General features: G+C 37.6%; 1 protein-coding gene across 2 annotated transcripts in view; it reads left to right on the forward strand.

Annotated features, from left to right (window-relative positions):
- The window catches only part of UBE2D1 (ubiquitin conjugating enzyme E2 D1), a 34,331-nt gene extending 11,119 nt beyond the window's left edge, over window positions 1–23,212 (forward strand). Inside the window, exons 2-7 of one of the 2 annotated variants that reach the window (XM_060034595.1) lie at window positions 14,977–15,040; window positions 15,134–15,165; window positions 17,465–17,542; window positions 18,599–18,704; window positions 22,108–22,201; window positions 22,947–23,212. In XM_060034595.1, coding sequence (XP_059890578.1) covers window positions 14,977–15,040; window positions 15,134–15,165; window positions 17,465–17,542; window positions 18,599–18,704; window positions 22,108–22,201; window positions 22,947–22,992 — 420 coding nt within the window. In that variant the 3' untranslated portion in view covers window positions 22,993–23,212. The remainder of the gene's footprint in view (window positions 1–14,976; window positions 15,041–15,133; window positions 15,166–17,464; window positions 17,543–18,598; window positions 18,705–22,107; window positions 22,202–22,946) is intronic. The other variant, XM_060034597.1, reaches the window with a different exon arrangement.
- Window positions 23,213–23,465: the final 253 nt, after the last annotated feature.

Below are 23,465 nucleotides of genomic sequence, written 5' to 3' on the forward strand. Positions count from 1 at the left end.
AGATTTAGACTTTCTGAATGTTGAAACTAGAGAACAACAAAGCATTTTCAGTCTGGTCAGCACAATTTTTTAGAGAATATTTACTGCACAGTGTCATATTAAGTATGATGGTAAATAAGGAAACTGACTTGTTAGCTTTCCTTCTCCACTGTCCAGATTGGCCTGTTACCCTTCGGGGAGCTGAGAGATTAATGCAGGCCTCTCTGCTCTTACATTCCCTTCTTTGTTTCCTTTTATTTGTTTACTTTCTTTGAATTAGGCTGCCTCATCTACTTTTAGATTTTAAGTCCCCTAGAGGCAGGGACTGTGTCTAGTTTGGTTTTATGGAGAACACTCAGCATATTGTGGGGATGTTATAAACATGCCATCTGTGCCAATTTAAAATTCAGTTTCAGGCCTCTCAGTACTTTTCTTTGTGTCTAGTTCGATATAGAAATCTGAACTAGACTGGAGGTGCTTAGCCATGTAAGGCTATATAAATTCCTTAAGTACATGTTTTTGTGGACTCATAGTGCCAGTCTAGGGACACTATCTAGATAGGGACAATATCTTATAATCTGCCTTTCATTATTGTATCTTGTATTTTTATTTTGAAATTTAATTAGTATTTTTATGAGTGTCAGATTGGAATAGAAAACTGCTTCATTGATACAGACTATCTGGGGGCATACTTTCACCATATTGATGATATTTATTGCATGGTCTATGTTTAAGTATAAGATTGGTTTGTTTTAAGCTTACTTTGTTTAAAAGGAGAAGACAGAAGTTAAAACTATGTATTTCAATTTTCAATTTAAAAAGCCACTGGAAATGAAATTGGAAGATACACAAAATACATGTATACACACAGCGTGTTTACTATAACGAGTTCTTTTCATATATGGAGTTATAACTAGTCTCATTATTTGATAGCCATCTTTTACATTATATGATTTCTCTCTGTGTAACTGGCAGTAGAATTGCTGGGTCATGTTCACCTTTAATGATTACTGTCAGACTTTTCCTCTTCCACCAGTGACATATGAGAGTTCCAGTAGCTTCACATCTTTGTCAACATTTGTACTTTTCTTCTTTTTTAATTTTCACCTTTGGAGGTTGTAATGACATTGTATTTTGGTTTTAATTTGCATTTCCTTGATGACTAATGAAGCTGCGGCCCTTCCCATATGCTTGTTGGCCATTTGGATACCCTGCACCACCAGGGAAGTCCCTTTTTTTCTTTTTCTATATGGATACCCAGTTGACCTAGCACCACCTATTGAAAAAATTTTTCCTTTTCCCTCCACTAGAATGTCACTGTGTTCACTTTTAATTTTTGAATTCCAAGTTTGCCATTTTCTTTCCATTTTCAGCACATTGATGAAGTTAAAATAAGTGCTCATGGTACCACTCAGATGTCACACACCATCACTTTTGCTTCTACATCGGAAGTGCTATTTGTTTATTCAAAACAGTGATAATATCCTAAATTGGGTTTAAAGGATATGCTGTCCATTTTTAAAATGTGCAGCTTTCTGTAATGGAGCTTTGTAGAGCCCCAGAGAGCACCACTCACATTGAAATCTATGTGAATGGCGCCCCTTGGAGTTGGCATACATGGCCTGTGGGGCAAATGCAGCAGCCCTGAGTGCTGCTTGTAATAACTGGCAAATTATAAAAAAAACAAAAACAAAAACATGATCTTGGGACTTCCCTGGTAGCACAGTGGTTAAGAATCAGCTTGCCAATGCAGGGGACACGGGTTCGAGCCCTGGTCCGGGAAGATCCCACATGCCGTGGAGCAACTAAGCCCATGCGCCACAACTACTGAGCCTGCGCTCTAGAGCCTGCGAGCCACAACTAATGAGGCCGTGTGCCACAACTACTGAAGCACGCATGCCTAGAGCTCGTGCTCCGCAACAAGAGAAGCCACTGCAATGAGAAGCCCGTGCACCCCAACGAAGAGTAGGCCCTGCTCTCCGCACCTAGAGAAAGCCCGCATGCGCCCAGCAATGAAGACCCGATGCAGCCAAAAATAAATGAATAAATTAATTAATTAAAATAAATAAGTAAATAAAACATGATCTTTTTCTATGCTCCAGCAATCCTCGTTTGTAAAACGAGGGTTATTTGTGTTCGATTACTGTGGTGCGCCACAAGTTTAAAGGGGTGGAGTAAGAAAGAAACTCTGAGGCAATCCATGTGGCTTTTCAGAATTTCCCAGCTCTTACAACCTTTTAATGTTTCATATTTGAGTTTATTTTTTATTTAGAAAGTAGTTTATTAATTTAACAAAAAAGAAAGAAAGTAGTTTGTGTCAGTCAAGATATTTTATACCAGTTCCTTCCTAGATCACACTTCTGTCCTAGGAGGAACTTTCTTTCTAGGGCTCCCCTGAGTGATCTAAACTTTAATGAACACATTCAGAAGGTGACCCTTGAGGCTCGTAGCTACTCTTATATGTATTTTCTTGGAGGCACAACTACTTGTAACCTATATCTTTTAAACTGTTGGGTTGGCCAAAAAGTTCATTCAGTTTTAAGTAAAAATAAAAGGCATGTTTTTCATTTTCATGAAGAACTTTATTGAACAATGTATTCACTAACCGAACGAACTTTTTGGCCAACCCAATATATCTTATAAAGTTACTTTTTTCCACAAATGAGTTCTCCTTGAATTTCATGCCCCAGTTCAATCATCAACAAATGTGCCTGACTAGTGACTTGTGAGGATTTTTATTACTATCATAATCTTATACCATTAAAAATAAATGTTTAAAACATTGGAGTTGGGACGAGAGTATAAAATCAGAGTCATGATCCCTATTAGAAAGGATGTGGAAGTGCTTAATAAACAAACTCCTGCTATAATTAGTTCAGCTGGTTAAATTGAGCTTGGAACAAGTAAGAAAAAAAAAAACTCAGTCCGTGCCACAGACTGCAGCTCTGAGTATGCGTAGCTCTGTCACCAAGGATTGCCAGTGTTTGGAAGACAGCTTAACTTTGAGACTAGGTCAGCTCAGCACAAACCCCTAACTCCTCTTGGAAAAGCAGCCCAAAGCTACGTCCTGAAAGTAGGTCAGCAGCATCTTAAATAAACAATAAGGATGGCATATTTAGAGTTTTGCGGTCTCCTAAATCAGAAGAACCACAACAAAAAAGACTCACAAGAATTTTGTGTGGCTTTGGACACTTTGCTAGAATATCATACATTCTGTAAATTGAAAATAGTTGTGGCAGTGGCATGTGTTTTTGATACCTTAATGATTAATATTCTTTTGAGGTTCATTTCTAGATGTTATTGTATGTTATTTAAAAGGCCACCCCAGTCTTTTTTAAGTGACCTGCACTATTCTCTCAACACCTGTTATTAAGATTTTTTTATTATATGCAGTCCGCATATCTGCATAGGGGAGTAATTAATTCTGATTCTATTGCCAAATCTAATCATTTACATTTTTAAAAATAAATTTATTTTATTTATTTATTTTTGGCTGCATTGGTCTTCGTTGCTGCGCGTGGGCTTTCTCTAGTTGCGGCGAGCAAGAGCTACTGTTTGTTGTGGTGTATGGGCTTCATTAGTTATGGTGCACAGGCTCAGTAGTTGTGGCTCGCAAGCTCTAGAGCGCAGACTCAGTAGTTGTGGCGCACGGGCTTAGTTGCTCCGCGGCATGTGAGATCTTCCCAGACCAGAGCTCGAACCCGTGTCCCCCGCATGGGCAGGCAGATTCTCAACCACTGTGCCACCAGGAAAGCCCCTGCATTTCTAAAAAATAGAAATTTGAGGTATCTATGCTCTGCTGATCACGCTCTTCCCTTTTTTTTTTTTAATTGGAATACAGTTGCTTTACAATGTTGTGTTAATTTCTGCTGTACAGCAAAGTGAATCAGCTATACGTATACATATATCCCCTCTTTGTTGGATTTCCTTCCCGTTTAGGTCACCATAGAGCACTGAGTAGAGTTCCCTGTGCTGTATAGTTGGTTCTCATTAGTTATCTATTTCATACATAGTAGTGTATATATGTCAATCTCAATCTCCCAGTCCATCCCACCCTGCCTTCTCCCCTTGGTATTCATATGTTTGTTCTCTACACCTGTGTCTCTATTTCTGTTTTGCAGGTAAGTTCATCTGTACCATTTTTCTAGATTCCACACATGTGCATTAATATAGGATATTTGTTTTTCTCTTTCTGACTTAACTTCACTCTGTATGACAGTCTCTAGGTCCATCCACATCTCTGCAAATGGCACAATTTCATCCCTTTTTATGGCCGAGTAATATTCCATTGTATATATATATATATATATATATATATATATATATATATATACCACATCTTCTTTATCCATTCGTCTGTTGATGGACATTTAGGTTGCTTCCATGTCCTGGCTATTGTAAATAGAGCTGCAATGAACATTGTGGTACATGACTCTTTTTGAATTATGGTTTTCTCTGGATGTATGCCCAGGAATGGGATTGCTGGATCATATGGTAGTTCTATTTTTAGTTTTTTAAGGAACCTCCGTACTGTTCTCCATAGGGGTTGTATCAAGCTATTCCTTAAATTATATTGTTTAACTCAAACAATATCAAGCACCTTATATGAAAGGCATTGTTCTAAGTATTGTGGAGGAATTCATGAATAAAATGCAAAAAAGTCTTAGTTTTAAAATAATATTCTGGTAAAAGAGGAAAGGGAAGGAGGAAATTAGAATTTCTTGAGCATCTATTATATAGGCCAGGTATTAAGTTAGTTACTTCACTTATGTGTTTTCATTTAATTCTCAGTATAGTTCTTCCAGTGATGTTCCCATATGAGGCATTTGAGCAAGAGGTTAAGTGAGTTGCCCAAGGTCACATAGCTAGTAAGGGTCAGTAGCAAGGCCAGGTCTGACTCCAAAACTCATATTTTTGAAGTGGTCATTGAGAAGACGGCCACTGTTAAGGAGAATGGATAAAATTTGGGCACAGGGAGTTAGAAGGAAGGTTATTTTTAGAGAAGGAAAATTAATGAAGGTCAGAAAACTTTAGTCACGTACAGGGAACATCCAAGTACGCAGGCTAGACCTGACTAAATGGTTCTCAAACTTTTTGGTCTCGGGACCCCCTTATATTAAAAGTATTGAGTGCCTCAAAGAGCTTTTGTTTGTATAGGCTATATGTATTAATATTTACCATATGAGAAATTAAAACAAATTTAAAAATATTTAGTAATTTAAAAATAACAATAAACCCATTGCATATTAAAATAATAAAATTTTTATTAAAGATAACTGTATGTTCCAAAACAAATAAAAGTAGAGTGTCATTGTTTTATACGTGTTCAGATCTCATTATAGTCAGGCTTATAAATGACAGTTGAATTCTCACATCTGCTCATGCATTCAATCTGTTACAGTATCAAATATTCTTAAACTGGAAAACTCCACTGTATACCCATGAGATAATTGAGAGTGAAAAAGGCAAATATCTTAGTTTTATTATGAAATTAATTTTGACCTCACAGACCTCCTGAAAGTGTTTTAGAAAACCCAAGGGCATTCTTTGGAGAATTACTTGGGATGTTTGTGAAGGGGAACCCAATTGAAAGTGTAGGGTTAGGACTAGATAATGAAAAGAGTTGGTTGAGTTTGGTCTTTAATAAGCAATGGGGAGCCACTGACATCTTTTAAGCAGAAAAATGAAATAAACCAAGCTGTGCTTTTAGAAGATTGTTATGCAAGTAATTCATAGAGTATTGGGAAGCAATTATAGTTGAACTGTAATAGATTTTTGAGGTAATGTAATAGGTATTAAGGTAGAATATATTATACTCTTCCTCTGACAAGATGAACTAGAGAAACGGGAGTCAAAATGAGCGTGGTGACTAGGAGACTAATAATCCTATTAATAAATATAGGGAACATAGAAAAAGAAGCAAGCTTGGGAAGGAAAATAGTGAATTAAGTTTTGGAATATGTAAAAAAAAGTTTTACATTATTTTTTATTCTGAAATAATTTTAGTCTTACAGAAAATTTGCAAAAATAGTACAGAAAGGTCTCTCATATCCTTCACCTAATTTCCCCTAATTTTTACAATATATATAACCATTGTACAGTTATCAAAATGAGGAAAGTAACAGTGATACAGTACTGTAAGCTAAACTACAGACCTAATTCAGATTTTACCAGTTTTTCCACTGTTCTTTTGCTGTCCAAGGATCCAATCTGGGATCCCACATTGGATTTAGTTGTTGTGTCTCCTTAGTGTGTATGTGTGTGTGTGTGTGTATATATATATATATATATATATATATATATATATATCCTCTAATCTGTGACAGTTTCTCAGTCTTTCCTTGTCTTGCAAAAATTTTTAATAAAAAAGAGAGAAGATGCTTATAATATATGTAGTGGGGAAAAAACAGTGTCATTTCATCTCTCTTAAAATGCATAAGAACCTGAGTAAAACCATTATTTTTTCTTCAAAAAGTTGAAAAAATTATTGTAAAAAATTGAAACAGGGCTTCCCTGGTGGCGCAGTGGTTGAGAGTCTGGCTGCCGATGCAGGGGACACGGGTTCGTGCACCGGTCCGGGAAGATCCCACATGCCGTGGAGCGGCTGGGCCCGTGAGCCATGGCCGGTGAGCCTGCGCGTCCGGAGCCTGTGCTCCGCGACGGGAGAGGCCACAACAGTGAGAGGCCCGTGTACCCCCCAAAAAAAAAAAAAAAAAAATTGAAACAATGTAAAAGACATAAATAAAAAGTGACGGCCCACTGCCAGATATAACTACTGTTAATAGTTTGGTGTGTATTCTTTTTATTTTCTATGCATGTATAGTATTATGGGATCTCTTGAGCATACTTTTACCACATATATTTTTCACTCAAAAACTATATATATATATATATATATATATATATATATATATTTTTTTTTTTTTTTTTTTTTTTTTTGCGGTACGCGGGCCTCTCACTGCTGTGGCCTCTCCCATCGCAGAGCACAGGCCCCGGACGCGCAGGCCCAGTGGCCATGGTCCACGGGCCCAGCCGCTCCGCGGCACGTGGGATCCCCCCAGACCGAGGCACGAACCCGTGTCCCCTGCATCGTCAGGCAGACCCTCAACCACTGCGCCACCAGGGAAGCCCAAAAACTATATTAGTTTTATACAACGTTCTTTGATGTCAACATATACATATCTCATTCTTTTTAGTGGCTGTAGTATCTCATAGTATGGTTATGTCATAGAACCATTCCCTTATTGATGGGCCTTTAGGTTATCCTCAGTCTTTCATAATTACACAGAATGCCTCACTAAACATCCTTTTATATCTATCTATCTATCTATCTATATATATATATATATCTATATATATATCTATCTTTGTCTGTTTGGATGATTATTACTAGGAGGTGAAATTCCTGCATCAGAGATCATATGCATTTTCCACTTTCACAATTTTTTTTTTTTTTTTTTTTTTTTTGCGGTACGTGGGCCTCTCACTGCCGTGGCCTATCCCGTTGCGGAGCACAGGCTCCAGACGTGCAGGCTCAGCGGCCATGGCTCACGGGCCCAGCCGCTCCATGGCACGTGGGATCTTCCCGGACCGGGGCACGAACCCGCGTCCCCTGCATCGGCAGACGGACTCTCAACCACTGCGCCACCAGAGAAGCCCCACTTTCACAATTATTGCCAAATTTCCCTCCAAAAGGTTCTATCTCAACTAACACTCCCTCCAACAGCAAGTGACATGCTTATTTCCCGCCGATGCCATGGATGGAGGTGTTCTAATATGGTGACAGTGGTTTGGTTTGGGTAATGGCCTTATGGATGTTTGACTATTTATTCATTGCTCTCTCTTGTTTTTCCCTACAAAGCACTGTTTTGCTTTGTTTTGCTTTTGTAACACACACACACAATAATTAAAAATGAATGGTTTTAGAAAGAGAAAAACAAATACCATATGCTAACGCATATATATGGAATCTAAAAAAACGGTACTGATAAACCTAGTGGCAGCGCAGGAATAAAGACGCAGACAAAGAGAATGGACTTGAGGACACAGCGGGGGAAGGGGAAGCCTGGGACGAAGAGAGAGAGTAGCATTGACATACATACACTACCAAATGTAAAATGGAATGCTAGCGGGAAGCTGCTGCAGAGCACAGGGAGATGAATTTGATGCCTTGTGATGACCTAGAGGGGTGGGATAGGGAGGGTGGGAGGGAGGCTCAAGAGGGAGGGGATATGGGGATATATGTATCCATATAGCTGATTCACTTTTTTGTACAACAGAAACTAACACAACATTGTAAAGCAATTATACTCCAATAAAGATGTGAAAAAAAAATGAATGGTTTTAAATGCTTTGTCTTTGAGACCTTTAACTGTTAATCAGCATGGGATAAATTGGATCTTATGAGGATCCTATGGACTTGAGCAACTTGTATAATTCAGTGTTAATTCTTAAAGAGTGGAGAGAAGAGCAAAGGAAGAGATTACTGATCCTAGCATTTCCTTTTGAAATAACATAAGAATCATTAAATTATTTTTAGTACTCCGTATGTGGCTGTGATGCTAGAAGTAGATAAATAAGAATGCCAGTTATGGTAGAGAAAGCATAAATCAGGTAATTGGGTGATTTCTGAAAAACTTTGTGTAAACTAAATCAAAAGGGAAAAGTATAAGTGGTCCTTGATTTCTTGTGTTTGTCTAAAAGCATATTGGCTTCTGAATAGACTAAGAGCAAAAAGGTGGGGTTTTGATTTGTTTGGTTATAGTTTTTATTTGTTTTATATTTTCACCTCCTTAGCACAACTCAGAATTTTTCATTTTTCAAATTTAAGGTCTCTATTTTTGTAGGCAGGGGAGGGTGTGTATTGTGCCTTTTGTTTTCTGTTGGTCATTCTGTCTGTGCATATGCACCATAGTTTCAGTTGCGTATTTCCAAACAGTGTAATAGGGCATATTTCCAGACATATTTTTTTTTTTACTTTTTATTTTATATTGGGGTTTGGCGATTATCAATGTTGTGATAGTTTCAGGTACACAGCAAAGCGACTCAGCCATACATATACATGTATACATTTCTCCACCAAACTGCCATGCAGGCTGCCACATAACATTGAGCAGAGTTCCCTGTGCTATACAGTAGGTCCTTGTTGGTTATCCATCTTAAATATAGCAGCAGACACATATTTTGATAAAAATAACATTAGAAATTTAGACCCTCCTAAAAAAGTCTAGGATGCGTAAGTTTCCTCACCAAAGCACTTGTGTCAGTATTAGTAGTAATTTAATGATTGATGTGACTATTAAGAATGTTTGATGTACCATCAGCTGCCTCTTTCCTATAAGTGAGCTTTAAATAGACAACTTAAGAACCTGGCCTTGGCTTCACAGAGAACATGGTCCTGAGAAAAGGAGAAAGGCTGTGTGAGTTCACTGCCCAGGGCCCAGACACGGAGCCTAGCACGTCCAGCTCTGTGCTCCCAGCTCTTCACTTTTTCTACCCACCTGCCTTCCTTTTAAAAATTAAAACAAAGCTTTTGAATTCTGATTATGATGTATATGTATAATGTATAATATATAATGTATGTTCACTCTGAAACAAGTAATAAAGTATTGAAAGTGATAAATGACAAAGTAAAGGCAACTGTAATCCTCAGAAAAAAAAAAAAGAACCTGGCCTTGGGACTTCCCTGGTGGTCCAGTGGTAAAGAATCCACCTTCCGGGCTTCCTTGGTGGCACAGTGGTTAAGAATTCACCTGCCGATACAGGGGACATGGGTTCGAGCCCTGGTCCAGGAAGATCCCGCATGCCACGGAGCAACTAAGCCTGTGCGCCACAACTACTGAGCCTGCGCTCTAGAGCCCGCGAGCCACAACTACTGAGCCCGCGTGCCACAACTACTGAAGCCCCCGCTCTAGAGCCCGTGCTCTGCAACCAGAGAAGCCACGACAATGAGAAGTCTGTGCACTGCAACAAAGAGTAGCCCCCGCTTGCTGCAACTAGAGAAAGCCCTTGAGCAGCAACGAAGACCCAGTACAGCAAAAAATTAAAAAATGTTTAAAAATTAATTAATTTTAAAAAAAAAAGGAATCCCCCTTCCAATGCAGGGAACATGAGTTCGATCCCTGGTCGGAGAACTAAGATCCCACATGCCGCGGGGCAACTAAGCCCATGCGCCACAACTACTGAGCCCGTGTGCTTCAACTTGAGAGCCTGTGTGCCACAAAACTACAGAGCCCACATGATCTGGAGCCCACGCACCACAACTGGAGAGAGAAAACCCACACGTGAAAACTAGAGAGAAGCCCCGCGTGCCACAATGAAAGATCTCGCATACCGTAACAAAGATCCTGCATACCAAAGCTAAGACACACGCAGCCAAAAAAATAATAATAATAAAATTAATTAATTAATTTTTTTAAAAGAACCTGGCCTTTGCAGTTCAGTTGTTAGATTTTATCTTTCTCATCCTTAGGTCTAACTTCTATCAAGAGGTAAAATCAGGGCACAGAAATATAAGAACATGATAGTGAATATTTTTCTATCCTATTTTGAAGGGATTTGAAAGAACAGTCTGACATTTGAAATTTGAACACAATTCAGGGCTATTCCATGTAAAACATGGTTTGGGTTTTTTTTATTAGTAAACAAAATAAATTTGTATGTATTTATGTATGATTTACTCGCATATACATTACTCTGTAAAATATATACATGCAAATCATTACAGTTTTTTAACCACAATTAGAGATTATTTTCTTTTTCTTAAATTATATTTAATTGAAGTGTAGTTGATTTACAATGTTGTGTTAATTACTGCTATACAACAAAGTGATTCAGTTATACATATATATATGTATATATAGATATATATACACACATTATTTTTTTTAATTTATTTATGGCTGTGTTGGGTCTTCATTGCTGTTGTGGCGAGTGGGGGCTACTCTTCGTTGTTGTGGCGAGTGGGGGCTACTCTTCGTTGCTGTGCGTGGGCTTCTCACTGCGGTGGCCTCTCCTGTTGTGGAGCACAGGCTCTAGGCGCGTGGGCTTCAGTAGCTGCAACACGTGGGCTCAGTAGTTGGAGCTCATGGGCTCTAGAGCGCAGGCTCAGTAGTTGTGGTTCACGGGCTTAGTTGCTCCGTGGCATGTGGGATCCTCCCAACAAGGGATTGAACCCATGTCCCCTGCACTGGCAGGCGGATTCCCAACGACTGTGCCACCAGGGAAGTCCCTACACACACATTCTTATATATTCTTTTCCATTATGGTTTATCATAGGATCCTGAATATAGTTCTCTGTGCTATACAGTAGGACCTTGTTGTTTATCCATTCTATATATAAAAGCTTACACCTGGGGCTTCCCTGGTGGTGCAGTGGTTAAGAATCCACCTGCCAATGCAGGGGACATGGGTTCGAGCCCTGGTCCAGGAAGATCCCACGTGCCGCGGAGCAACTAAGCCCGTGCGCCACAACTACGGAGCCTGCGCTCTAGAGCCCACGAACCACAGCTACTGAGCCCGCACGCTACAACTACTGAAGCCTGTGCGCCTAGAGCCCATGCTCCACAACAAGAGAAGCCACTGCAATGAGAAGCCCGTGCACCGCAATGAAGAGTAGCCCCCGCTCTCTGCAACTAAAGAAAGCCTGCGCACAGCAACGAAGACCCAATGCAGCCAAAAATAAATTAATTAATTAATTAAATTTTTTTTTAAAATGCTTGCATCTGCTAACCCCAACCTCTCACTCCACCCCTCCCCCAACTCCCTCCCCCTTGGCAACCACCAATCTGTTCTCTATGTCCGTGATTCTGTTTCTGTTTCATAGGAGATTATCATTTTCTTATTAACTAGTTTTCTAGTTAAAGTAAGGGCCAAGAGGGACTTCCCTGGTAGTCCAGTGGTTAAGACTCCGTGCTCCCAATTCAGGGGACCCGGGTTCGATTCCTGGTCGGGGAACTAAGATCCCACATACCACAACTAAGCCTGCATGCTGCAACTAGAGAAGTCCACACGCCACAACTAGAAAAGCCCATATGCCACAACGAAGACCCAGCACAGCCAAAATAAATAAATAAAAATTTGAGAAAATTATCTCTTAAAAAAATAAAAATAAGGGCCAAGAAGTTCAATTTACCCATTTACACTAATGTTTGGAAAACTCAACATGATGAATCTTTTCAAAAGCAATCTCCTAAAAGACTGAATTAGAAAACAGTTAAGTAAAGCACAGTTATTCTAAAATGGGGCTATGGGGAATTCCCTGGTGGTCCAGTGGTTAGGACTCTGTGCTTCCACTGCAGGGGACCCAGGTTCGATCTTTGGTGGGGGCACTAAGACCCACAAGCCACCTGGTGAGGAAATAAATAAATAAATAAATAGATAAATAAATAAAATGGGGCTATGGCTTGGGAACTGCTCTTCCCCCAGTCATTTAAACTGGTTCAGTAATTGTATTCAGCTACTAGAGAATTGGATAGTTGTTATGAATCCTGTATTAACTTCACAATTTATTTGAATGCCTACTATGTGCCAGAGACTGCTGTATGCTTCATATATATCATTTTACTTGTTTGTCATAGAAACTGTGGATGCAAGTCGTAATATCACTTTGCATTAAAGAAAACTAAGGCTTATAGAGGAGGAAAAAAAGAGTTTTGCCCAAGATCATGAGGCAGATGAGTGATGGCACCTGGACTTGAGCTTCAAAGCCTTGCTTTTTTTGTTTGTTTGTTTGTTTTTTGCGTTATGCGGGCCTCTCACTGTTGTGGCCTCTCCCGTTGCGGAGCACAGGCTCCAGATGCGCAGGCTCAGCGGCCATGGCTCACGGGCCCAGCCGCTCCGTGGCATGTGGGATCTTCCCGGACCGGGGCACGAACCCGTGTCCCTTGCATCGGCAGGCGGACTCTCAACCACTGTGCCACCAGGGAAGCCCCAAAGCCCTGCTTTTTAATCACTGTCACTGAAATCTTCCTCTTTATTGTTTAACTATACCAGGACCAAAGAAGCTGCTAACTCTGTTTAGTTAATTCTTGTCAGGAAGAGAAGGACAGCAAGAACTGTGGGGAAAAATCAACAAAAACAAAAATGAAAGTACTGAGGTATACTGGAAAAGACCAGAAGACTTGGAAGGAGACTTGAGTTTGCACTTGGCTCGGTTACTTAGCTCATATATCACTTTCTTAGGAAAGCCTTTCCCTACTCCTTGTTTGTCTCTATTAGGACACTGAACTGATTGCAGTGATTCTAAGGTGTACATCTTTTTCATTTTAACATTTCTAAAATCTGGACGCGTCTTATAATTGTTGGTGTCTTAAAATTAATTGACAGTGTTTATCCTTAATTATTGGTACGTAAAATAAGGATGTGATTTACCATTAATGGCATCTTAGATTTGATGAGTGCAGTATTTGTTTACATGTGTTCCCATGAAAATGTTTACATCAGTCCCATAGTTTTTAAATAACAGGTATATGCAGTGATTTTTCTGATTTCTGTTCTAATCCTCTTTTAAGCTCTAGCCCTGTATGTTGAATAAATTTTCCTTTGATTTCACAAGGACCACAGATTCAGTGTATCTACTTTCCAACTCAACATGTCTTCTAGTATATTCCCACATCTCAGTAAATGGTATCTACACCTGTAGAAGCTAAAAAGCTAGAAGTCCCACTGCCAGGGTTTGAATACCAGTTCCACCCTATACTAGTTCTGTGAGTACACAGTGAAGCATGTCACCTTTATTCTTCATTTGTAAAATGGGAAGCATAATAATACCTACCTCTCAGGATTATTAAGATGGTAAAACATCGAGTAAATATTAGCTGCTGCTAGTCTTCAACATATATATTCGTGACCTTTTTCCTTCCTCTGTACATGTAATTCATCGTCAATCCTGTGATAAGTAGGCCTTTCACAATATCCCAGATCCATCCTCTTTTTTATCTGCTGCTTCTCCAGTCCAAGCCCCTGTTATAGCCTGTAATAACTGATCTGGTAGCTTCTCCTCTTTCCCATCTTTGATCCATTCAATACATACACCAGTCAGAGCCATCTTTTAAATCAGATTATGCTATGTCTTAAAACCCCTCCCAATGCACTTGGTATAAAACCCCCAATCCTTAATATGGTGTATATTGTTCTCACTTTTCTGCCTGGCCTCTGCCTACTCTTTCATCCTCATCTTGTGCCACTCTGCCTCACGTTACTCATTTCTCCCAAAACTGACTCCCACTCATCCTTTTGATTTCAGCTGAAATGTCACTTTCTCAAAGACATTCCCTTATCTTCATAACTAAATTAGGTTCTTCAGTTCTAATATATAGTCTTTTATATTGAATTTACACCTTTCATAGTTGGTGGTGATCATTTCTTTCCCAACTGAAGGTAAATTATTTCCCCAAAGTCATAGAGCTAGTTATGGTAGGATTGGAATGCCAGCCTAGGACTGGCCAACTAAAGCTGTGCCATTTCCATGATCCTTCCTTTGCTTCCTTGAGAGCAGAAAAGAGCGTATGAATCAATGTGCTAGCCTTTAAAAATATGGCCCAACTGCTCTCCTTTCTTTCCATTTAACGTTCACGTTGTTCCTTAAATATCCATCTCTCTGTGAGCCTTCACTCTCCCAAATTAGATTATAAACTGTTTGAAGTAGGATCTGTTTTTTATATGTTATACACCTAGCATTTACATAAGTTACCCTGCATATAATAGACACTCAAAAATAGTTTGTCTTAGAGATGCTAAAGAAAAACAATTTTTTTTTTTTTTGAAAAACAATTTTTTAATCCATTTAATTTTTTCAGGTTTTGGAGCTATCTCATGAAGGAATTTACTACCTCATTCCATATTCTTCTACCCATCAGTGACAATATATTTTACGTGTCCATATTGTGAATAGAACTGCCTAAAATGATTTTTAAATGAGTAGTTTGTGTCTTCATGGATTATTATGCTTGTTTCACTGGAAAAGAATTAACCTTAAGTATTTTTGCTTTGTTTCAGGAATTGAGTGATCTACAGCGCGACCCACCTGCTCACTGTTCGGCTGGACCTGTGGGAGATGACTGTAAGCTTTGCTCTCTTGCTAGGATTTTGCTACCATTAATAATACAGGTTTGAACACTTGTTAATGACTCCAAAACTCCTTTGTTTGTTTCAGTGTTCCACTGGCAAGCAACTATTATGGGGCCTGTAAGTATGATTCATTTGTGTGAAATTAATCCCCTCAGCCATCCTTCATTCTTGGCATTTCACCTTTTATCAGATGTTTTTGGCTAGGGTTGAACTTTCTTGTACTCTGAATCTCTCAGAAAGCAAAATGTGAGTAAAGGATTTATGATGATTTTCTAGAGCCCTGGTGGCAAATACTTGCTAGGAACACATTTACAACACTTTGCCAAATCCTTGATCATTATGCATAATAATGAATCACCCACAATTTGCAACCAGGCTGCGTGTTTATCTTTTTTTAAACACAGAAAGTCAGTTGTTCCGAACTAAGTGTAATTACTCTCACATCAACATTTTAGTAGGTTAGAAATAAGTCTAATTAACCCAATAATGGAATTCCTACAAGTAACAAGTATCAATTTGCAATAAGTTTCATCACTGTTCCTGTGTGTGAGAGGAACGGATAAAATATTGCAATGGCTCTATTGTTGCCACATCATGAATTTGCCTCTTTTGTTGCATTGTCCTGAACTCAGAATTACCTGCTATTCTATGACTGGCTTCTCTTCATACTTATTACCTTTGTTAAGATTATTTCCTTCTACACCTGAGAAGCAGCCATGACTTTTCTTTCTGTGGGCAAAAATCTGATTGCATAAGAATGGGCACTGATAGCTCAAATCTACTTTCTGAGTAAAGACTGCATTAGTAACATGTTTCTGTTAACATCATTCTCTCCTCCCTCCCTTGAAAGATCTTTATCTAGTAAGCCATAGTGTTGTTTTTTGTTTTGTTTTGTTTTGTTTTGTTTTTTTGCGGTATGCGGGCCTCTCACTGTCCTGGCCTCTCCCATTGCGGACGCACAGGCTCAGCAGCCATGGCTCACGGGCCCAGCCGCTCCGTGGCATGTGGGATCTTCCCGGACCGGGGCACAAACTCGTGTCCCCTGCATCAGCAGGTGGAGTCTCAACCACTGCACCACCAGGGAAGCCCAGCCATAGTGTTTTTAATCATATGGCCTCATGCTTAGCTTTTAAAAAATACAACAGTTATTGAATTTTCAGAGCAGGAGTCCTGAGCAAGTGTCTTAAATTACTAAATTGTTTTATTAAGTTAGTTTTTTAAAGGGTGAAGTGCAACATATTTATTTAACAACTTTTAATAAGAATCTAGTTATTTGATTTTCATTGCTTACCAAGAACCTTCAAAATAATATCAAGTCTTACCCTTACCATTTGAATTATAGCTCATCACAAATATTTCTCAGGTGAATCACATGTAGCAAATGGTTACAATTATGTTACTCATACCCTCTTTATTGTAGTAATGTAAATATGCCACTCAATAATATAATTTGAACATCTAAGAAGACCATATCTGTTGATTGTAATTAACTTACATTTTCTACATTCCTTATAATTCTTGATGAACTGGAATTAAACTATGTGTATAGTAAGAATAATTATATGGTACAGTCCTCTAATGTATATGTAGAAACTTAAGGAGGAAGTAATGATAGCCTTGCTGTTATTACCAAAATGTTAATATACATGATACTTTTAATTAAATATAAATGAATTAAAATAGAATTTAAGGTATTTTTGCTACTTTTTCCCCCTTTTCCTTTTTTTTAATCATCCTTTTTTTTTCTTGCTTGTAACATTATAAATATTTCCTAATTGCTATAAAGGGATATGGCCAAACTTAAATTCCTCTTGTAAAGTTCATTCCTAATTAGATAATTCTATGAAACTGAATTTATCTAGTTTTGTTTGGGGCTTTTTTGCATTTCCCACGTTGTTTTGTAAACTGCTACTAAGTGAAGATTTGAGGTCTAAATTATGTAACAGTGTCACTTAGCCTTTTCTTTTCATAAGTTGGTCCTTTCAGTTCATCTCTATTCTTGCCCCTTAAAGGTCATGAGAACTTAAGTTTTATAATTAAGAAGAAAAACACTAGCCTCAACCCTTTTCTTTTATACTGATTACTGCTACAGAAAATTATTCTTTTCTCACAGCAGTCTTGTGTGTTTACTGATCTTTAACAGTCTATACTCATGAACAGATTTGTTTGGGCAAGTCACACCACTCCACTGTGTGTGTCCTATTTTTGTTTTGTTTTAAACTATGATGTTGGCATGATTGTTGGAAAGTACTCCTTCATGCCTGCAAAGACAAACCTGTTTTTAAGGTAAATGATTTGAACTTATGACAAAATGATGGCATTTTTTTCAAACTGGTATATTTGGAGGGAATCATCTTGGGTTACTAATAATAAATATAGTAATCAAAACACTGATGTGATTATTTTGTAATTTCAGCCTGATAGCGCATATCAAGGTGGAGTCTTCTTTCTCACTGTACATTTTCCGACAGACTATCCTTTTAAACCACCAAAGGTATTTTTATTTTTATGATTGACGTGACTCCTGTGTCAGGGGTTTTACTCTCTATCCAGAGATATTTTCATGAAAAGACTGTGGGTAGGTTAGCATGTTCAAACTGTTCTGTAAAATCAATGAATCTAAAATGCTTTCTTACTCAAATATTGTATTATGTCTGTAAACAGAAGGCAGTATCTGTTAGGCTAGAAATTAGCTTCCCTACCTGTCTTTCCCTCTGCATTAGGTATGTGTAGTTTGGGAAGTTTTTATGGTCAAGAGTTAGACTCTTCCATTCAGGGGATTATCTTTCCTAGGTTGACCCTTCTTTCTCAGTTTTTAAGTATTCAACAAACATTTATTGAGCACCTACCATGTTCTGTTGCATTGGGAAATACAAAAGTAAAAAGACATAGCCCTTTTGTTTAGTGAGGAAAGATTAAAACACATTCTTATTAAATTTAGCTTAAATCTAAAGAGGAAGCCAACAAATGATGGGGGTGTCAATGAGGGAGAAAATCATTAACAAATTCTGTCACTGAGGAAATATTTACTTTAGATTTTTAAAAACACCTAATTAACATCACATATGAAACGATGTAACAACTCTCTTGGAAGATTAGAATTCTTGGTGGATTTGTTAGGGCAGGTAATAAGCTGGGGCCCCTCAACTTTCCTCTGGAATAAGGTCAGCAGCCTATTTCTAGATCCAGGTATCAATTGATAATCAAATTAAGAAAAGGATTGCTTTGAGGGTTGATGAAAGCCATGGTTAATTACTTCAGGTGCTACTCAACCAGTCATACCACCTATTATAGACTTACTTATCACACTTTCCAAAATACTCCTCAATTCCTTGGGGTTGGGGAGAGCAGAAAACTGACTTTGCTTTCACATTATCAGTAGCTAAAGCCACGTGCACATAAAGTAGATGCTCATCCAATTTGTGTTGAATACATCTCTCCTCTAAGATCACATAAAATTGAGGACATTTTACTCTAGAGCAAATTCATTCTGTTTGCTTTCATAGTTCATGGATTGTCACAGTTTTGTTTTGTTTTGTTTTATGTTTAGATTGCTTTCACAACAAAAATTTACCATCCAAACATAAACAGTAATGGAAGTATTTGTCTTGATATCCTGAGGTCACAATGGTCACCAGCTCTGACTGTATCAAAAGGTAATTTCATTTATCAGATTTACAACAGTTGATAACAGTGAGACAGGAAAAATACAGCAGAAATATCTTAGGGACCAAAGTTTAAAAAAACCAATCTACTGTGTTTTCTTCTGCTTTGCTTTTGCTTTGCTTTCATAGCTTTTATATTACTCTTGCTTGGGGGGGGGGGTTGATGGACAGATCTAAATGATGAAATGAGAGAAATTTAAAATGTTAGAACTAGGAATTTGGGGATAAGACTGTTGACATTTCACCCCTTTAGTTTGGGCTTTATCTTTAAAAAGAAAGAGACAGGGACAGAGAGAGAGACACAGAAATAAAAACAAGATTTTAGAACCAGATGTCCCATTCATTAAATGGAATTATTTGTTGACATGATGAGTAAAGCTTTACATCTCCTTTACTTCATCTCAGAGGAAATGTCAGATTGGCAGATAAAGTAAATGATTTAAAATGAAAGACAGGAATTCCCTGGCAGTCCAGTAATTAGGACTCCACGCTTTCCCTGCTGAGGGCCCAGCTTCAATCCCTTGTTGGGGAACTAAGATCCCACAAGCTGCATGGTGTGGCCAAAAAAATGAAAGACATATTTCACACTTTAGAGTAATGTAGTATATATAGCATGTTAGTCTAAACTTCAAATAATCAGTAGCATCATTGTAAGGACTGATACATAATCCATGCAGATTCTCAACTTTCACAGTTGCATAGCATTATTCTTTGCTAAATTATGAGATGTGTATATAGGGCATCTGAAGCCGTTTGTTTCATTAGCTAATGTTATTTGCTTTGCCAGCCTCTTAATTTTGTCTTGTTTCTCTAACAGAAAAGAGCCTGAGTTATTGTTTTGAATTAGAACCATCTACCCCTGGAAGCAACTTGGTAGTTTTCCCTTTTTATAAAATTTAAGAAAACTGTTTCTCTTGAAGGATTTGGGGGAGGAATCCATGGTCATTAAAAAAAAATTTTTAAATAAATGCTACCTGAATATATAGCTTGTTTTAAAAATTGATAAGGTTTAGAGGAAGCAGTGTCCATAGCCATGATTATTTCAAGTATTAGATAAGTAACAGCCGTTCAGATCGGTTAGTTATTCATGAATGGCAATTTTTCTGATCTAACATATCCCTATAAAACGTTCATGTAGATTCTAGTGTTCTTTTAAAAATCTTTCACATACTATAACTGTTACACACTAGATATAGGAAAGATACTGTGTCGTAGGGTTTTTCAAATTAATATTCTGTTTCCTGGAATAGGATCACAAAATGAAATTCATTTAGCATATGCAGCTAAATACTTAGAGAGCGCAGACTGCCAGATGTTGAATACTTACCTTCTGCCGTTGGTCGCTTTTCATAAAAAATAGTTTTGTTAGCTTCTAGAAACTGTCCTTTAAGAACAGTTTCAAACAGCCTCAGTTTCCTCATATGTCAAATGGGGATTATAATAGTATTACCACATATGGTTACTATGCAACTAGCACATAGTAAGCATTCAAATGGATGTTATATATTGTTATCTTTTTCCTTATCTGAAAACATTTGATTTGTGTGCATAATAGTGAAATCAGGGCACAGGGCTCTTGGCAGCAGGAGTGGGGAGATGAGGAACTTCCCTCTTGCCTATTTTATAAAGTAGCTTATATTTTCTTTATTTGTACATTTTTCACTTTTTAATATTTTAAATGTCTTATTTCGCTTTTTATCATGAGTTTAGTTTGGAAACTTTCTGGAGGTGTGAGCCCAGATAACTTACCCAGTTGGTTTAATATACAGGCTTGAAATTTCATTGGGCAGATGAAAGTTTAAAAAGATGAATGAAATATTAGTTTTTGTTAGCCCGTAGCACCTCCTTTCCAAGTCATTAAAAATCAACTCTGGGGCTTCCCTGGTGGCGCAGTGGTTGAGAATCTGCCTGGACACGGGTTTGAGCCCTGGTCTGGGAGGATCCCACATGCCGCGGAGCAACTAGGCCCGTGAGCCACAACTACTGAGCCTGCGCGTCTGGAGCCTGTGCTCCGCAACAAGAGAGGCCGCTATAGTGAGAGGCCCGCGCACCGCGATGATGAGTGACCCCCGCTTGCCACAACTAGAGAAAGCCCTCGCACAGAAATGAAGACCCAACACAGCAAAAATAAATAAATAAATTAATAAACTCCGACCCCCAACGTCTTCTTTAAAACAAACAAACAAAAAAAGAATCAACTCTGCCTTCCTTATAAATTCACCTTTGGATTTGTAAGAGTAGGAAAAGATAAAGGAACATAGTAGAGGAAGGTGAAGATGGAATGTTGTTCCAAAGATACCATGTATCCCCTCAGAAGTGGTGGCATGGAAGCAGACAAATGAGGAACCAGAGTCCTTGTTTCCTTCTTTTTCAGACACTTAGTTGTTTATTTTTTTAAGTGTAGCTATTTGCATTAGGATTTTGATACAACATGCAAGAAACAACTACTATAATTTATCAATTTTCATTTATATTTAAAAATATACAAGTTATGTAATGATAGCTGTGCCTTTTTTTTTTTTTTTTTTTTTTTTTTTTTTTTTTTTGCGGTACGAGAGCCCCTCACTGTTGCAGCCTCTACCGCCGCGGAGCACAGGCTCCGGACACGCAGGCCCCGCGGCCATGGCTCACGGGCCCAGCCGCTCCGCAGCATGTGGGATCCTCCCGGACCGGGGCACAAACCTGCGTCCCCTGCATCGGCAGGCGGACTCCCAACCACTGCACCACCAGGGAAGCCCATGCCTATTATTTTTAAATGCATTTGCCACAAATAATGTACATGGAATAAAAAAAATTCACTGAAAATAATCTTACAGATATTCCTTCTTTAGCTCTAAGCCCAAGTAAAACAGTGCATGAGCTTCATCTCCCAAAGCGGTTTGAACTGTTAACTGTAATTTGATTGCTTTACGTTGAACTGTTTAGGACACAGATTTTCTGCATTAAAGTAGAATAAAAGTGGACAGTTTTCTTATTAAAGTAAAAAAATATCTCTAAGAAACATCTAAAGTTAAGATGCTATTCTAATATTTTTCCAACTATGTACCATCCGGGGTAGTGTGTTACCTAAAAAATATTTTTGTAGAGAACTCTTGAGTTTAAAAGTTAATAGCTACTTTGGAGGTTCACATTTTTAAAATAAATAGAAATTCAAACAGAATTTAAAATTGCAGAAGTGATAATAATTTTGTATTATATACACTGTATGGTAATTTTGTAATTTAAAAAATTAAAGATATTTGCTGCCAACCAAAATTAATCTCAAATGTAATTTAATGTGTTCATTTTGTTTTTTTCTTTGTAAGTTTATTGTTCAGTAAAATTATTTTCACATGTGTAATTCATATAAAATAGAAAGATCATTACTTAATATGATGTTCTCTTTTAAATCTAGTTTTATTGTCCATATGTTCTCTGCTTTGTGACCCTAATCCAGATGACCCCTTAGTACCAGATATTGCACAAATCTATAAATCAGACAAAGAAAAGTAAGTGTTTGCTTATATTAGTTTCTATTTGGGTGCATTTCTATGTAGTCTGCCAAAACATAAGTATTATCAATGTATTGAAGTACATTTAGTTATGCTTATTGTGTTTATGTTAAGTTTGTTTATCTATCCAGTGGAGTAAACCTTTCTTTTTAAATTCTATTAACTCCTTTTACAAAAAAACTCATCCCTTCCCACTTGTTGTTTCATCCTTTACTATTTAATAGTACTTGTTCTGCATTTACATAGTATGCATGTTTTTTGATAGTAACTATCAAACTATCTATAATTCTAAGTAGTAAATTTACAATTTAAAAAGTTGATAATTGGAAATTACTGAATATCATATTCCTTACCTTCTCCCAGGAAAAGTTATCCTTAACTACCCCTAAACTGACCTAATTTTCAAGGTGCTACATCTTGCTGGCACCATTGATTCATTTGCATTTTACAGATAATGACCATTCAGGGTTGTCATTTACAGATTTGTATTAGAAATTGATTTCTTTATTTCGTTGTGTATAACTTAGGTACGTTTTCATATAGGTTGTAAAGAGATCCATTAGTTTAAAAAATCGCTCATGTTTTCTGTTTTATTTATGCATGAACCTAAGTCACATTGACCCAGTAATTGGTGTATGTATGATTATTGCAGTTAAGCATAAAAAAGGTATACAGTTTTACATAGATCTTCTAAAAGATTTAATTTGTATGTTTTTACTATATCCCTTTTGTATGTCTACAGATACAACAGACACGCAAGAGAATGGACTCAGAAATATGCAATGTAAAATCAAAAAAATTTTCATATATACCAGAGTACTGTAAAATCTAGGTTTTTTTCAACATTAGCAGTAAATCGAGCACCGTTTACTGTTTCATTGTACCATGAAATCCTTTGATTTTTACCCATTTTAAATGTATTTCTGAAGCAAGACAAAACAAACTTCCAAAAATATTCTTGAGACTGTGATGAGAGCGTTTATCATTTTGTATGCATTGAGAAAGACATTTATTATGGTTTTTAAGATACTTGGACATCTGCATCTTCAGCTTACAAGATCTACAATGCATCTGAAAAGCAACCAAATTATTTTTTGCTGAAACTAGATGTTTTTACATGAAAAATACTGTATGTGTTGTCTAAGATGTCGTCAGTTATATAAATCTGTATTCAGATTTCATTCTTTGTTAGCTCACTTTATAATTTGTATTTTTTTACTGTATAGACTAAATATATTCTATTTACATGTATGTCAACTCG

Source organism: Delphinus delphis, chromosome 16, assembly GCF_949987515.2.
Source record: "Delphinus delphis chromosome 16, mDelDel1.2, whole genome shotgun sequence".
In the NCBI taxonomy this organism is placed as follows: Eukaryota; Metazoa; Chordata; class Mammalia; order Artiodactyla; family Delphinidae; genus Delphinus; species Delphinus delphis.